Genomic DNA, 17,147 nt, shown 5'->3' on the forward strand with positions numbered 1-17,147 from the left:
TGGCTCACAGGCTCTAGAACGCAGCCTCAGTAGTTGTGACCGCACAGGCTTAGTTGCTCCTCGGCATGTGGGATCTTCCCAGACCAGGGCTTGAATCCGTGTCCCCTGCCTTGGAACTCAGGGAAAGTCATGGAGGCTTGAGTCTTGACTACAAGAAATGGGGGACAAAAGGACCTCTTTGCCCAGGAACCCCACAGGGTCCCACTCAGTTTCCAGGTCACTTTCTTAGGAAGTAACTTGAGGATGTGCTCCTGCAAAAATGAAGGGATACGCCATTAAAGAGGAGGATGTGGGTTGCAGGAAACAAGGGATCCAACTTGAGAGAGAAATAACCACCAGACCCAGGATGAAGCTGTACAGCCATAGGGAGAAGCAGGGGGACAGTTAGGCCACCAGAGCAAGCAACTAGGAAAAGTAATTAGAAATTCTAGGAAAAGTTAAAAGATGATTAATTAAGGGTGGGTAATCTTAGTAAATTTTTAGGCTGTACCCTAAACAATATTGGTATACTATTAAAAAGGAAAGGTAATTAATAGTTTTCCATTTTTAGACTCAAACTCTGGATTAGACAGTGTTGATGTCGAATTCTGAGATGATGGAAATAATCTCCTTCTGAGCTATCCAGTACAGTAGCCATTAGCCATTTGTGGTTTTTGAGCACTTGAAATGTGGTTAGCTAGTTGCAACCAAGGAGCTGAATTTTAATTTTTTTTAATTAAAAAAAATTGATGTGTAGTTGATTTACAGTGTTATGTTAGTTTCAGGTATACAGCAGTGATTCAGTTATATATGTATACATATATATTCTTTTTCAGATTCTTTTCCATTACAGATTATTATAAGATATTGAATATAGTTCCCTGTGCTATAAGTAGGTCCTTGTTGTTTATCTATTTTATGTATAGTGGTGTGTATCTGTTAATCCCAAACTCCTAATTTATCCCTCCCCCAACTCTTCCCCTTTGGTAACCATGTTTGTTTTCTATGTCTGTGAGTCTGTTTCTCTGTTTTGTAAATAAGTTCATTTGTATCATTTTTTTTAGATTCCACATGTAAGTGATATCCTATGATATTTGTCTTTATTATTTTTATAATGACTTATTTCACTGATTTATTTCACTTAGTATGATAATCCCTGGGTCTACCCATGTTGCTGCAAATGGCATTATTTCATTCCTTTTATGGCTAAGAGTCCATTGCGTGTGTGCGTATACATATATATATATACACACATCTTTATCCATTGAATTTTAAATCTTAATAATTTTAATGAATTTAAATTAAAACAGCCCCACGTGGCTAGTGGCTGCTGTATTGGACAGTGCAGCACTAGACAATACAAAGATGAGAATGCAAGTATTAGCTACTTTAAGTATCACCAAACTAAATGTACACGTACCAGAAATTGGGCAGAAGAGAGATCAGGGAAGGGAAGCCACAGACTGATGATTGAGAATTTATAACAGGGAACCCCTTGGCAATCCAGTGGTTAGGACACTGTGCTGCCACTGCAGGGGGCACAGGTTGGATCCGATCCCGCTTGTCACATGGCTATGCCAAAAAAAAAAAAGAGAATTTGTAAGAGCCAGCGTTTACATGGAACCTAGGATCTGTTAAAAATGAGGCCACAGGCTCCAAATGGAGTCACTTGAGTGAAGCCAACTCACCAAAATCAAAACTTAATACCTAACCTAACTGCAGCTTCAGCTGCTCCCAGGAGTGGAATTTTTAATCAGTCTGGAATTTCTTGATCAACACTAGTGAGGTAATTTCCTTGATAAGACCCCTACCTTTCCTGACCCCTGCCACTAAGGGAAGATGTCCTTGCCTAAAATAATCCTTTTTCTCTTTTGCTAATCGCCTCCTCGTCCTGCCCCACTTCTGCCTATGAAAGCCTCCATTTGTACAGCCCCTCAGAGCGCCTTTCTACTTGCCAGGTGGGACGCTGCCCGAGTCATGAGTCGTTTAATAAAGCCAATTAGATCTTCAGTTGAGTTGTGTTCTTTAATAGGCCGCTGGCACTCTTCCCAGTGCACCCTGTGTCCTAGCTCACCGAATCCTCAGGACGAGGCTAACCCTTCTCACAGACCAGCAACCTGAGGCACAGCAAGGTGACATTTGTTGCCCAGGGTCACACACTCAAGTCAGTGGCTAAGCCTGGGTCTGGCCCCAGGAAGTGTGGCCCCATAGTTCCCTCCCTCAACCACCATGCTGCTGCACGTGACAGCTGATGCTGAAAATGACCATGGAGAGCTATTATATTTACAGCAACAAAAGCAACTTTAGTTACAGTTACAAAGGGCCTGAAAAGAGGGATGTAGCCGACCCGGGAAGTGGCACAGGGCCAGTGGGTCAAATGCTCTTCTATTGGAGCCAGAAACCAGTAGATTAATGGCAGCCAGGATGGATACAACAAGAAATTGCAGGGACTTCTCTGGTGGCACAGTGGTTAAGAATCCGCCTGCCGACTCAGGGGACACGGATTCGATCCCTCGTCTGGAAAGATCCCACATGCCATGGAGCAACTAAGCTTATGCGCCACAACTACTGATCCTGCACTCTAGAGCCCGCGAGCCACAACTACTGAGGTCCATGTGCCTAGAGCAAGAGAAGCCACCGCACTGAGAAACCCAAGCACCACAGCAGAGTAGCCCCTGCTCGCCGCAAATAGAGAAAAGCCCACACTCGCAGCAACGAAAACCCAGCGCAGCCCAAAATAAATAAATTTAAAAAAAAAAAAAAAGGAATAGCAGAATTAGCATACGGTTGAGGGATATGGACCCACCAGAAGAACCGAGACTAGAAGAAATTAAAGGGATCAAAAAATGGTTCCTTTCCAGGACCACGACATGGGAGGGAGCAGGGAGGAGTATTACCATTCAGATAAACACTCTGTGCTTATAATATGTGTTACTTTGATAAAAATTAAGAAACCATTATGTTCAATGATAAATTCGTACATAAACACCTCTCTGACCAGATGGAAATTCCCCGGGGTGGGGGGGTGGCCAAAGGCTGCTTGACCTGTCAGTCCTGTCCCTGGAGAGGGTTGTGGATGGGAGGAAAGGGCCCCAGGCCTTGGAGGATCACATGGGACCAACACAATGCCTCTCTTATAACATCAACTATTGCTTACCAGGCTCTTACTCAGAGACCCCCCCCCCCACTATCTAATCCCTCAAAGAACCTTGAAAAATAGTATTATTATCCCTATTTACAGATGAAGAAACTGAGACAGAGAGATGACAGGACTGACCCAAGGCCACAGAGACAGTCAGTGACGCAGCTCAGATGCCCCTGACCCCTTGTCTGAGGCTTCCCTGGCCTCGGGCTTAGGGGCCGGGAGGAGCAGGCTCCCATCTGCGTTGGTGTCTGCCCCTCAGAGACCTGCAGGAGGTGAGAGATGAAAGTCCAAACCCTGGGGAGGAAGAAATATTATCTTCATGGAACATGAGTTGGTCGCCCCACTGCTTCACTGGCAGACCTCTGATGCCCTCCTTCCTTGAGGTCTGTGGGGTGGGTGGAGCCTTCACAGTTTCAGACACACCCAGTGCTCACAGCGCCCCACCTCTGCCTGGTCTCTTTCTGGTGTCCTTGTCTTCAAGGGCACAGTTCTTCACCCGACGCCCTCTTCCTTTTCTCAGCCAGAGAACTTCTCAAGTCAGCCAATAAACATCACTGTTCACCAAGCTCTTTCAGTCGTACAGCAGCCAACAGACACACACCCGTGCTTTTATGGGGCTTACGTTTCTGTGGGGGCAGGAAAGCAAAACAAAATAAGAAAGTAAATGAGAAGCACCGTAGAGGGAAAGCAGGGGTCGGGGCTGGGGAGTACAGGAAAGGGGGAGGGGGCACAATTTTAAATAGCCGGGCAAAGCCATACTGAGAAGGTGACATTTGAACCGTTTAGATATCAGGGTGAAGAGCCTTCTAGGTGTAGCCACAGATGGCACACAGGCCCCAAGGCTCGGATTCTCCAGGGATGAGGTGGAGACCTGGGTGGCAGGAGCAGAGGGAACGAGGGAGGGAAGGGAGGGAGGGTCCATTTTGAGGACTTGGGCTTTTGCTCTGAGTGGGGTGAGAGCTGTCTCAGGGTTTAGTGTAGGAGACGGATGGGATCAGATGTTTGATCTGGGTCCCTCTGACTGCTCTGTGGCTAAGAGCCCCAAGGAGGTGAAGAAAGACAAGGCGCTGGGCAAGGGGACAGCTGTGAAGGTGGGGAAGGATAGTCAGATTCTGGATCTTTTTATTATTTATTAAGTTATTTATTTTTGGTTGCACCACGTGGCTTGTGGGATCTTAGTGCCCTGACCAGGGATTGAACCCGTGCCCTTGGCAGTGAGAGCACAGAGTCCTAACCACTGGACCACCAGGGAATTCCCAGTATGTCCCTTTATTTTGAAAATTTTCAAACACAGAAAAGTCTCAAGAATAGTACAGTTAACATCCATAGACCCTTTACATGGCTTCACCACTTTTTTTTTTTTAAACATGCCCCTTCATTAGATGCCTGAGCATATCATAGATGGGTGATGGAATTACATTTTCAGTATGGCACCTGGATACATCTTTAAGACTCTGTTGCTCTCAGAAACTTTGTCTGGGTCCTCTTTATTCTTGACTTTGGGGAAATATAATGACCCCATTCAGCGTTTTTGTTAAGGACCACTAACTAGAAACATTTTTTCCTTTTCTTTTATGAGCACCTTAGAAGAGATTTGAGATTTGCAAGGTATGCATTCCTGCTTTTTCATTTCGAAGTCGAGCTCTTCTCAAATATCAGTCCAGGTGCTAAATAAATAGAGGGAAATGGCGGCTCAGAAAAATATTAAGATATGTTATATTACCAGTTTGTTATAAAAGTACGTAATGTGGGGTTTCCCTGGTGGTGCAGTGGATAAGACTCCTCACTCCCAATGCAGGGGGCTTTGGTTTGATCCCTGGTCAGGGAACTGGATCTTACACGCATGCTGCAACTAAGGAGCCCACGTGCGGCAACTAAGACTGGCACAACTAACTAAATCAATCAATAATTTTTTTTTTAAAGTATATAACACAGGAACAGCGAGATGGAAGAGACGCATAGGACAAGGTCTGGGGGAAAGGGCGGAGCTTCCATGCCCCATCCCCCATTTCTCCCACATCTCTGTGTGTTCATGAACCTGGAAGCCCCCTCACTTCATATTATGTTACCTTATATGCTTCATTTTTCTCTTCCAAAGTTTTTATTTTTTATTGTTATTATTGTGTGTGTGAAACTAAGAGGAACTTGCTGTATTACGCACTATCACTCCTACATTCTTCAAACATGTATTTCCTGCAAATGAGGAACATAAACATAATATACCCATCAAATTCAGGGAAGTTAATGTTAATTCAACACTATTATCTACTCTACAGTCTATTCGAATTTTGCCTATTATACCCATGGTGTCCTTTATAACATCTTTTTTTCCAATCCAGGATCCAGTATTACATTTAGTTATCACATCTCTTTACTCTTTGACGATCTGGAAGAGTGTCTCAGGCTTTCTTTGTCCTTCCCAACACTGACATTTTAGAAGAGAAAAGGCCAGTTATTTTGTAAAATGTCCTTCAATTTGGATCTGCCTAATATTTCTTAACGATTAGATTCAGGTCTTGCATTTTTTGCTGGGACAGAAGTGATGTTGGGTCCTTCTCAGTGCATCATCTCTGCAGCCTCCTGTTGAAGGTTTGCCCCATCACTGGGGATGTGAACTTTGATCACTTGGTTTAAGATGGTGTCTGTTAGTTTTCTCCACTGTAAAGTTGCTTCTTTTCCTTGGTAATGAATACATGGCTTGTGGGGAAAGACTTTAAGATTGTAAAAATATCCTATATGCACCCCACACCTCGCTGCTCTAATTTAATCCAATTTTTGTTTCACCCAATTTTTTGTTTGTTTGTTTGAATTTGGCTGCACTGGGTCTTAGTTGTGGCGTGTGGGATCTAGTTCCCTGACCAGGGATCGAACCTGGGCCCCCTGCACTGGGAGCTCGAAGTCTTAACCACTGGACCACCAGGTAAGTCCCCCACCCAATTTTTTTTTTTTTAATTTGTTTGGCTGGGTGGGGTCTTAGTTGCTGCACGTGGGCTTTTCATTATGGCAAGCAGGCTTAGTTGCCCTGGGGCATGTGGGATCTTAGTTCCCCAACCAGGAATTGAACCCATGTCCCCTGCATTGGAAGGTGCATTCTAGCACTGGACCACCAGGGAAGTTACACCCAATGGTTTTAAACAACTATTCTTACCTGAATCCATTGTTATTATGGTGGTCGTAAATTGGTTATTTTTAAACTCTCCATTCCTCTACAATTGTATGTTAGGGTTCCAATTGTAAAAACTTTCCCTACACTCCTTCCTCCCTTCCATCCCCTCCCTTCCTCCTTCACTCTGTGTCTCTCTCTAATATTTTCAGAATCAGTATGAACTCATGGGTTCTTTTTTTATTTAGTGCATTAGTTGATCACAGCCATTATTCAGTCTGATGCTCAAAGTGCCCCTGCCTTGGCCACGGGGAACTCCTTCAAGCTGCTTCCTTGTGCTTTGACCAGTTTCCATCATTCTTTGAGCACTGCCTTACTTTTCTAATGCAACGAGATGTTCCAGGCCCTTCTTTTCTCCCTCCCCCCCCATTCACTTATTGAAATATAATTGACCTACAACACTGTTAGTTCCAGGTGCACAGCATACTGATTTGATATTTCTATACAATACAAAATTCATCACCATGATAAGTCTAGTTACCATCTGTCACCGTGCAAAATTATTACAACGTTATTGACTGTGTTCCCCATGACTCATTGATTTTGTAACTGGGAGTTTGTACCTCTTAATCTCCTTCATGCACCGCACCCCCCACCTCTGGCAACTACCAGTCTGTTCTCTGTATCTATAAGTCTGTTTCTGTTTTGTTATGTTTGTTCATTTGCTTTGTTTTTTAGATTCCACATATAAGTGAAATAATATGGTATTTGTCTTTCTCTGTCTAACATTTCACTAAGTGTAATACCCGCTAGGTTCGTCCATGTTGTCACAAATGGCAAGATTTCATTCTTTTTTATGGCTGAGTAGTATTCCATTCATCCATCAGTGCCACTTAGGTTGCTTCCATATCTTGGCTATTGTAGATTATGCTGCAGTGAACATAGAAGTGCACATATCTTTCGAATTAGTATTTTTGTTTTCTTTGGAAAAATGCGCAGAAGTGGAATTGCTGTATTCTGTGGTAGTTCTATTTTTAATTTTTTGAGGAAACTCCATACTGTTTCCCATAGTGGATGCACCAATTTACACTGCAACTGAGAGTGTACGAGGGTTCCCTTTTCTTCGTATCCTCATCAACACTTATCTCTTGTCTTTTTAATAGTAGCCATTCTGACAGCTGTGAGGTGATAATCTCATTGTGGTTTTGATTTGCATTTCCCTGATGATTAGTGATGATGAACATCTTTTCATGTGTCTGTTGGCCATCTGCATGTCTTCTTTGAAAAAATCTTCATTTGGGTCCTTTGTCCATTTTTTTAATATTTATTTTATTTTTTTTAATTAATTAATTTTTGGCTGCCTTGGGTCTTCTTTGCATGTAGCTTTTGCTAGTTGGCTTTCTCTAGCTGTGGGGAGTGGAGGCTACTCTTCATTGTGGTGCGCGGGTTCCTCATTGCTGTGGCTTCTCTTGTTGTGGAGCACAGGCTCTATGCACGTGGGCTTCAGTAGTTGTGGCACATGGGCTCAGTAGTTGTGGCACATGGGCTCAGTAGTTGTGGTTTGCGGGCTGTAGAGTGCAGGCTCAGTAGTTGTGGTGCATGGGCTTAGTTGCTCCACGGCATGTGGGATCTTCCTGGAGCAGGGCTCCAACCCATGTTCCCTGTATTGGCAGGTGGATTCTTAACCACTGTGCCACCAGGGAAGTCCCTCTGTCCATTTTTAAATCAGATTTTTTTTTATTGAGTTGTATGAATTCTTTATATATTTTGGATATTAACTCCTTATCAGATATATGATTTGCAAATACTTTCTCCCATTTTGTAGTTTACCTTTTCATTTTGTTGATGGTTTCCTTTGTACAGAAACTTTCTAGTTTGATGCAGTCCCACTTATTTATTTTTGCTTTTGGTGTCAAATCTAAAAAGTCATTGTCAAGACCAGTGTCAAGGAGCTTATCACCTATGTTTTCTTCTAGGAGTTTTATGGTTTCAGGTCTTACATTCAAGTCTTTAATCAATTTTGAGTTTACTTTTGTGTATGGTGTGAGAAGGTAGTCCAGTTTATTTATTTTTTTGTATGTACTTGTACAGTTTTCCCAATGCCATTTATTGAAGAGGCTGTCTTTTCCCTACTGTATACTCTTGACTCGTTTGTCATAGATTAATTGACCATATAAGTGTTGGTTTGTTTCTGGGCTCTCTATTCTGTTCCATTGATCTATGTGTCTGTTTTTATGTCAGTACCATATTGTTTTGATTACTGTAGCTTTGTAGTGTAGCTTGAAATCAGTGAACATGATACCTCTTCAGGTTCATATTATACTTTCCCTGCTCCAGCCCTGGAATCAGCCATTTTCCAAGAAGACTTGGTTCCTTTCCAAGGAGATTGGTTTTTAGAAGCCAAGATTTAGGTGTTGGACTTGGCCGCATTTTGAAGGTAGAAAGAGCAGAATTTACAGATTGGATGTAGTCTATAAGAGCAAGAGACGCAACCCTATACCGTTTAGCTTTGTAAGACATTGCTTCTCTGAAATCTTCTTAGACCTTCCTGAAGGCTGAATCTTGCCCCTATTTTAGCAAATATTCTTTTATTTGAATTATTTATACACAGCATGTCTCATAGTTATTAAGTATCAGATTGTGGTACTACCTGGGAGATCCTTATCCCTGGCCTTGAGCCCTTAAACCAACATGTTTTTTTTTTAATTCATTTATTTTATTTATTTATTGGCTGAGTTGGGTTTTTGTTGCTGCACACGGGCTTTCTCTGGTTGCTGCAAGCGGGGGCTGCTCTTCATTGTGGTGTGCAGTCTCTTCATTGTAATGGCTTCTCTTGTTGCAGAGCACGAACTCTAGGCACATGGGCTTCAATAGTTGCGGCACACGGGCTCAATAGTTGTGGCTCACAGGCTTAGTTGCTCCATAGCATGTGGAATCTTCCCAGGGCAGGGCTTGAACCCATGTCCCCTGCATTGGCAGGCAGATTCTTAACCACTGCGCCACCTAGGAGGTCCGACCAACATGGTTTTGAAGTTCATCTCTAGCACTTGCTGGTTGTCTGAGCCTCAGTAAGTCTCTTAACTGTTTTTTTTCTCAGTTTCTTCACCTGCAAAGTTAGGGTAATGATATGAATCTCACAAAGTTGTTGTGAAGAGTGACTGCTATGTGAATGCAACATGCTGGGCACTCAGCCTGGCCCATTCTAAATGCCTGGTGCATGTTACTTAACCTCTCTATTCCTTGACTTCATCACCTGTAAAATGGGCTTGCTGTGAGGAACGGCTGGAATCATGCACAGAGAACCTTTGGTTCTGTACTTGGCCAACAGCTGCTACAGAGTTTTCTAAGTATTGTTCTTCTGGGATATCTGAGGGCAGCGACCACCCTTGTTCACACTTTTATCATCTCTCCCCTCACCCCAGGATCTACACTCTGTGCTGGTCAGACTGTTTCTTGAGCACTTTGGGCTAGAGCCTGGACCCATCCACATCCTCTCCATTCTCCTCAGAACTGGAGCCTGACATCGAGCCCTGGGAACATACAACTTTGTCAGCAGCAATTTGGTTGAAATGGCAATTTTGTCAACAATGTATTTTGCTTCTGTGATTTTTTTTTTAAAGGTTGAAATATTGGGAATCTATATGCAGTCTTACAAACATTTTTGCTAATTTTTTTAATTAAAAAATGTTTTTAACCTCCAATTACTTTGCAGCCAATTATTCCTACTTTTCTGTTTGCAACAGCAAAATGTTGAAACAACCCGATGTCTGACAATGGAATGGCTTCCTTCCTTCCTCCCTCCCTCCCTTCTTTCCTTTCTTCCTTTTGTTCCGTAAAAAAAAGGAAAGTGAGGAACAGTAGGTATAATAAAATCTAATACTATATAAAAACCACATGTGTATATGCATATATAGCCTGTTCCTGGGGTCTGTCTGGCCGTGTCAGTGTGGAGTCTTTTCACTTTATACGCTCCTGCCTGGTGGGAGAGGAGAGCCACCGCAGCCCTGAGCACCCCTGCACACTCTTGCTGATATGCCAGCAATACAAGGTCCTGATCGCTCTACCTCCAGGCCATTTCTCAAGGTTGTGCTTGCAGTGAGTAACGCTGAGGAATGACGTAGTCTCCCATTAGGACAAAGAGCAAACTTGCTTCCCACCTACTTGAAAAGAAGGAAATGCCCCAAGCTCACTGTTCCTCAGCTGCGGGGCAAGCCCCTCTGTGTCAGCCCTGTGGGGCTCGGGGGGAAGCGGAACTGAAGCAGACACAGCGCTCTAGCCATTTGCTGAGCGATGGGTATTGGATTCCTGTGTCTCTGACCCAGGAGTCTCACATCCTTGTCAGACTAACTCGCTAGCCTGTGAGTGGGTTTCAATCCGAGGCCCTACATTGGCCTGTTTCACTCATCTATGATGTACATGTATTATTAGTTTTACAGCATAAAAATCAGTCTTGATTTTTTAAAAAAAAAGTCAAAAAAGAAAAGCAAAAATATACACCTACCGAAAGTCAAAGCTTATACATTAAGGGAAAGTGAAAAAACAGCAACCACCCAAAGAAGAAAATAAAGAACTCTCTACTCATACCTATCCAACGAAACTTGTTAATACCTCAGTGGATAACTTTCCAAACTGTCTTCCACGTAGATTCCCACATTTTTAGTAGTCTTCTGCAAAAATAAGATCATAGGGGACTTTCCTGGTGGTCCAGTGGTTGAGAATCCGCCTTCCAATGCAAGGGGCATGGGTTCAATCCCTGGTTGGGGACTAAAATCCCACATGCCGAGGGGCAATTAAGTCCCCTTGCTGTAACTACAGAAGCCATGTGCTCTGGAGCCCACACTGCAACTAGAGAACCCACATGCCACAACTAGAGAGAAGCCTGCGTGCCACAATGGGCCTGATGCAGCCAAAAATAAATAAATAGATAGATAGATAGATAGATAGATAGAGAGAGAGAGAGAGAGAGAGAGAGATATTTTTTGAAAAAAAGATCATAGCGTATACAGTGCTTAAAACCACCTTGATTTAGCTGGGCAGTCCATGACTGGGGGCCATTGTAGTACCACCCTCCCACCCCCTGCAAACTTCTTGAGAAGTCAAGAGCCCACCAGGGACTTCACCCGGCCTGCAAAGGCTGTCACTGCCCCCAGCCAGAGTCAAAGGCTTCCTCTTGTTCTGGTATTTCCTGGGAGCCCTTGGGGCAGAAGCAGCACTAGCCTTGGGTACTGGCCTAACAGGAAACCACGTTCCCCTCCCATCTCTGCATCCCCTGGTTCTTAAGCACACGTTTCCACCACCCCTGCTCTGACCCCATCCCTATCCCAGCCTCAAGGCTTGCCATCCCATTTTCCAGTGGAGACCGAGGAATCCCCATTCCAGACCCTGCCCACCATCCCCACCTGCTTCAGCTGAGACCCCAGACCCCTGTCATCATCTCAGACCCTGAAAGAGTGTGATGCCTCTCTCATCACACGGCAATGTAGGAGCAGGGCGGGTGGGGCAGGATGCTTGGGTGGGTGGAGCCAGGGCCACTTCCTTTCCCCTTGGGGCCCCTCCACCAGTCTTGCCCCAGCTTCAAGAGGAGTTGGAGCAACCTGATGCCAGCTCTGTGCCCTTATCAAGTAAGCTGGTAAGCTGTGTGACCTGGTGGGGCTGGGGCTTCAGGGGACCTGGGAATGTGCCTCTGGCTTGAGGAGACCTTGATAGATAACGGGAAAAGAGGATGAGGAGCCACTGGGGCTGGATAGGGTCAGGGCAGGTGGCTGACCCTGCTCACCCAGAGTGGGTGGCTGTCACTGGAATGCAGGCTGCCAAGGTCCGAGGGGGCCTATGGGATAGAGTTGATGGGGGAGCTGCCAGCCTCTTGTTATTTCTGATACTAGTCAAAGCAAGGGTGGAAAAAGCCGTTGAACCGCAGGGTTCGGGCCGGCAGTTGGCAGGGAAGTGGGCAGGAGGGGAGGGCCTGGCTAGGGCCTCTCCACCGCCCCCAGCTCCTTACGTGTACTATTTCTCCAACTTCCCCACTCTCAGGTCCCAGGTCCTGCTCATGCCTGTTGCTTTAGAAATGATCCTGTTTCTCTTCCTCTTTGGGGGCGTCTGGGCCCAAAACACAGCCTCAGACTTTCGGGAGTACACAACTACTTTGCAGATGTTGGAATCCACAACATCCTCTGTTTCTTTGGTCTCAAATATCTATAAGACCACAAAATTCAATTCAGTGACATCCAGTCTTACAACAACCAAGGTCCCTAAGATGGGTGACAGCACTGACCACGAGACCTTCCAGCCTTCCTCAACTCCCTATACAACCAATGAGGTGTCCTCTCCTGGGACTTCCACTGCTGCCGTCAGGGACCTTCCTGCCAAGACGTCACCAATGCCCCTGGAAACCTTGGCTGCAACCAATATGGCTGCTGCCCCAGTTTCTACAGGATTCCACACCACAACTGGTGAAACCATAGCAACTAACCCTCTGGAGACTTCTGATGAGACCAGTGGACCTCCTGTCACCATGGCAGCTAGCTCTCTGGAGACCTCCAGTGGGACCAGTGGACCCCCTGTCACCATGGCAGCTAGCTCTCTGGAGACCTCCAGTGGGACCAGTGGACCCCCTGTCACCATGGCAGCTAGCTCTCTGGAGACCTCCAGTGGGACCAGTGGACCCCCTGTCACCATGGCAGCTAGCTCTCTGGAGACCTCTGATGGGACCAGTGGACCCCCTGTCACCATGGCAGCTAGCTCTGTGGAGACCTCTGATGGGACCAGTGGACTCCCTATCACCACGGCAACTAGCTCTCTGAAGACCTCCAAGGGAACCAGTGAACTTCCTGTCACCATGACGACTACTTCTCTGAAGACTCCCATGGGGACCAGTGACTCCCACACCTCTCGAGTAACAATATCCAGCCCAAAGCCACCCACAAACATAACCAGTAGTTCCCTCCTAAATTCGGGTCAGGAGATGAGAGGCACCTTGCTGGTGGCTGTGCCTGTGGCCCTGCTGGCACTCATCATCCTCACGGTACTGCTCCTGCTGTGGTGCCAGCGGCGGAAGCGGAAGACAGGGGTCCTGACACTAAGCAGGGGTGGAAAACACAACGGCGTGGCCGATGCCTGGGCTGGGGTAGCCCAGGTGTCTGATGAAGAGGCCGCGGCAACAGCAGAGGGAGCGTCCAGGGCTCACAATGACTCTGGGGTCCCCCAGGGGGAGGGGTCTGGCCCGCGGCCCACCCTCACCACTTTCTTTGGTAGACGGAAGTCTCGCCAGGGCTCCGTGGCGATGGAGGAGCTAAAGGCCGGGGCAGCCCCCAGCCTGAAGGGGGAGGAAGAGCCACTGGTGGGCAGCGAGGAGGAGGCTGTAGAGGCCTCTGCTTCTGATGGGCCAGAAGTGAGAGATGTGGAGGCCCCTTAACGTTTGAGAATAACAAGACTGGAGTTCAGAATTACTCCTGCTTTCATCACCTTCCCTCTTCTCATCATGTCCAGACTCACCGTCACCCAGCATTTTCACCCAGCACCCTTTGGATCTGCACCCAGCATCTTCGCCCTGAATCCTCATTTGGATTCTTAACACTGGCTCTTCCAGCCAGCATCCACACCCAGCATCCACACCCAGCACGGAGACCAGGGCCGACACCCACTGAACGCTTGTAGATGGAATGCACCAACCTTCCGCATCAACCCCTGCTTCTCCCCACCACATTTTCTCCACGTTTTTGTCCTTGAAACCAGCTGCTGAGTCTCCGTAAAAGCCAAACTTCCTTGACTTAGGATTTCTCAGAGGATTCCCCAGGGATACCAGAGTCCAGGAAGAAGCAGGAGATGGCAACCCAGCAAACTCCCACTCAAGATGACTCTGGAAAGTACATTTGGGCCCGTGGATTAGGGCAGTCCTACTGGGTTAGCCCATGAACTGCCTTTAACTCCGGACCCCAGTGCTCTGTGCCGGGCCAGCCTGGAGCACGGGCTGGGTCGTGTCACCTAGCTGTGCTCTCACGTGCATCTGTGATGGCCCCTGGACCTCAGGCTGGCCCACGGTCCCAGCCACCACACTCTCCCCCACCTCTGGACGGAGGCAGTCAGACGCTTCAGCTGTTTCCCCTCCCAAGAGCAGAGGTGAGAAGAATTTCTGGGCAGGTGTAGTTCTTAGAAGTCTCGGCGTCTGCCTGGGTCCACTCATGCATGCCATTTGTGTGCAAGAGGCGAGGGCTTGGTGAGGTTTGTGAAGGGCAGTGGTGAGTACAGATGGTGTGAGGGAGGGGGCAGGAAGAGCAGCAGAGGCTGAGGAGGTGCCACCCTGAGGAGGTGCTGAGAACATAGGCACCCTTGTCTTTACTCAGATGGGGTGGAGGTGGAAGATCTGACTCCATCTGTGGCCGGGCTTGAGAGAAAGACTGCACGTGTGACTGAGTGTGGTTCTTCAGCTCAGCCACTATGTCCCTGCCTCAAAGCACCCCCCCCACCCCCCGCAAGCGCGCCCGCGAGAGCCCCAGGTCTTGCTGATATTGTTACAGGTTGAATGTGTTTGTCTGTTTCTCCTCTTCCATTCTCCAAAGGTGGGGGTCAGTGCGAGAGTGAGCTGTGACAGGCCCCCAGAACCAGGGGCATCGCTGTGGCTCTGGGATGCAGAGGAGGGGACAAGACTCAACGTGCTGTCTCTGAGACCAGCGCGGGCCAGAGCCCAGGGCACAGCATGGACCAGTGGCCGTTAGTATTTCCCCAGGGCAAAGAGGAAATTTGCAAAGGGGAAGTTGTTGAGTCAGAGGAGCAGTGGCTGAGAGCAGGCACATTGACCTGCAAAAGAAAAGGCCAAAGGACACCATGAGAGTGTGACTGCCAGGTGGTTTGGATTGGAGGGGATGGGGGAGACTGGGAAAGGGCCCAGGTGGGTCAGTTCTAGGGGTGTGGGGGAGGGAGGGGGAGAGAAGAGGCGGAAAATGGCCGCAGATCCACCTGGAGTTCTGCCACCCATGCCTGGGCGAGCTGGGGTGGAAATCCAGCCTTCACCACACGTGTCTGGGTGCCCTTTCCTCTTTTTTTTTTTTTGGCTGCGCCACACGGACATGTGGGATCTTATTTTCCTGACCAGGGATCAAACCCATACCCCCTGCCAAAATAAATAAACAAATAAAAAATAAAATATTGAAAAGACTAATTTTGTCCTGAGAGTAAAATAACATTTTTCCTCTTTTGCAAAATTCCCAGCACATTCTAGTTTCTTAAATAACAGGATTCTCTCACACACACAACCATATACAGTGTATTCTTCTTCATTTGATATTTTAAAATGCGTGTTTCTATTTTATTTTCAAAAGTGCACATTACGATCACGGTTACAAATACAGCTTTCTCATCCAATACAAATTCCAGATGAAGGAAGGATTTGGATGGGGACAGTCTTGAAAAATCTATTAATGTAATTCACCTTCGCAGACAGGAAAAGGGCTCAAAGCATGGTTCTAAGGACATTTCACTTCTGAATGGACATTTGCACCTCTTTTTCCTCTGTATCCATATTTCTGCTCCTGTTCTGCAAAGGTCTGGGGTCGAGCCGTTAGCCATCAGAAAACCCAGGGTATTTTGGAGACCATCTATGTGTCCCCAGCAATGAGCTGCCAGGGTGCCCTGGGGTACTTAGCACCTGCCAGCCCAGCTAGTGGCTTCAGGACTGCCTAGCCAGACCATGGCCCAGATCCCCAAAGCTGCTGGCCGTGGAGAGGGCCACATACTCACTCCTGTGTTTGTGCGTGCCCCACCTGAAGTCTGCCTGCCCCCGTCTTGCCCCACTACACACACATCTTGACTTCCCACAAAACTCCTCTCCACCGTCAAGATGCAGCTTAAATGTCACTGCCTTTGCAAAGCTGCCCTTGATGCCCGCATCCCAAACAGATAAAGTATTTCTCTTCCACTCCTGCAGCACCCTGTGTGACAGTGCAAGCAACTGGGCTGTAACTATGGCTGAAGATGTCCCCCATTCATTAGAGTGTAGCCCCTTCAAGTCCACCTGTCATCTTTGTGACTCCAGAGTCCAGAGCCTGGCATGTCTACTTAATATGTGTTTACTGAATGGAGGGGTAAATGAATTAATGAATGAGCAAACCATGGTTTTCAAGTAAACCACGGCAAGACCAGATCTGGCCTGTGAGTGAAACTGGCATCCAGGAGCATGGCCTGAAGGCAGTGCAGCCCGAGATGGGAGCATTAGTTTAGTTCAAGTTAGATAGAGTGGGAGTCTGGCCTAAGATGAAAGAAGAGGTCAGGTTTGAAATACATTTATTCAAAGAATAAGATGTTTAGAAACTGTTGGGGTGATGGAAGGAAGAATGAGGTTAGACTCCAAGTTTCTATCTTGGAAGATGGAGGAGATGCTGACATCATTATGTGGAAATGCAAAGAGATGAGCAGTTTGGGGAAAAAACATGAGTATTTATTTACTTACTTACTTACTTACTTACTTACTTACTTACTTTATTTATTTATTTATTTATTTATTTATTTATACTTTGGCTGTACGGCACAGCTTGTGGGATCTTAGTTCCCAGACCAGGGATTGAACCTGGTCCACAGTAGTGAAAACGCTAAATCCTAACCACTAGACCTCGAGGAAACTCCCCATGAGTTTGTTTTTAGAACTGTCAGGAGGGATGTTAGAAGAAGAGGCCTGGAACTTGCAAGGGAAGTCAGAGCTGGAGGTATAGACTAAGGAGTTGTCTGATGTTAGATAGCAACTTAAATAATGACATCGACAGATAAGTGTATAAACTGTATCGTTCACTATTTAGAATGAGAAGAGGAGAGAGCTGCAGAGAGAATCCTCATGTATTAGGACAGGCTAACTGCTGTAACAAAAAATCCCCAAATCTCAGGGACAGAACTCAAGAGAAGCTTTTTCCTTGCCTATGTAACAATTTAATGTTG

General features: G+C 46.5%; 1 protein-coding gene across 2 annotated transcripts; it reads left to right on the forward strand.

Annotated features, from left to right (window-relative positions):
- The first annotated feature begins 11,811 nt into the window (after nucleotides 1–11,811).
- On the forward strand, nucleotides 11,812–15,332 carry SPN (sialophorin). Of its 2 annotated transcripts, XR_009055580.1 has the most exons (3): nucleotides 11,812–11,856; nucleotides 12,258–14,342; nucleotides 14,783–15,332. XR_009055580.1 is itself a non-coding variant. In XM_057750302.1 (2 exons), the coding sequence occupies exons 1-2, from the start codon at nucleotides 11,825–11,827 to the stop codon at nucleotides 13,636–13,638; spliced, it is 1,413 nt and encodes a 470-aa protein (XP_057606285.1). In that variant the 5' UTR covers nucleotides 11,812–11,824; the 3' UTR covers nucleotides 13,639–15,332. The 2 variants fall into 2 exon arrangements, 1 of the variants encoding a protein (XP_057606285.1); XM_057750302.1 differs by having other exon boundaries at nucleotides 12,258–15,332.
- The last annotated feature ends 1,815 nt before the right edge of the window (nucleotides 15,333–17,147 follow it).

Source organism: Hippopotamus amphibius, chromosome 9 (assembly GCF_030028045.1).
Source record: "Hippopotamus amphibius kiboko isolate mHipAmp2 chromosome 9, mHipAmp2.hap2, whole genome shotgun sequence".
Classification (NCBI taxonomy): Eukaryota; Metazoa; Chordata; class Mammalia; order Artiodactyla; family Hippopotamidae; genus Hippopotamus; species Hippopotamus amphibius.

Bases quoted from the DNA above. Each gene is read 5' to 3' on its own strand.
- SPN (XM_057750302.1), top strand. From the start codon at position 11,825: ATGCCAGCTCTGTGCCCTTATCAAGTAAGCTG. The intron at 11,857-12,257 runs GTAAGCTGTGTG...CCCCACTCTCAG, and splicing joins TGCCCTTATCAAGTAAGCTG to GTCCCAGGTCCTGCTCATGC.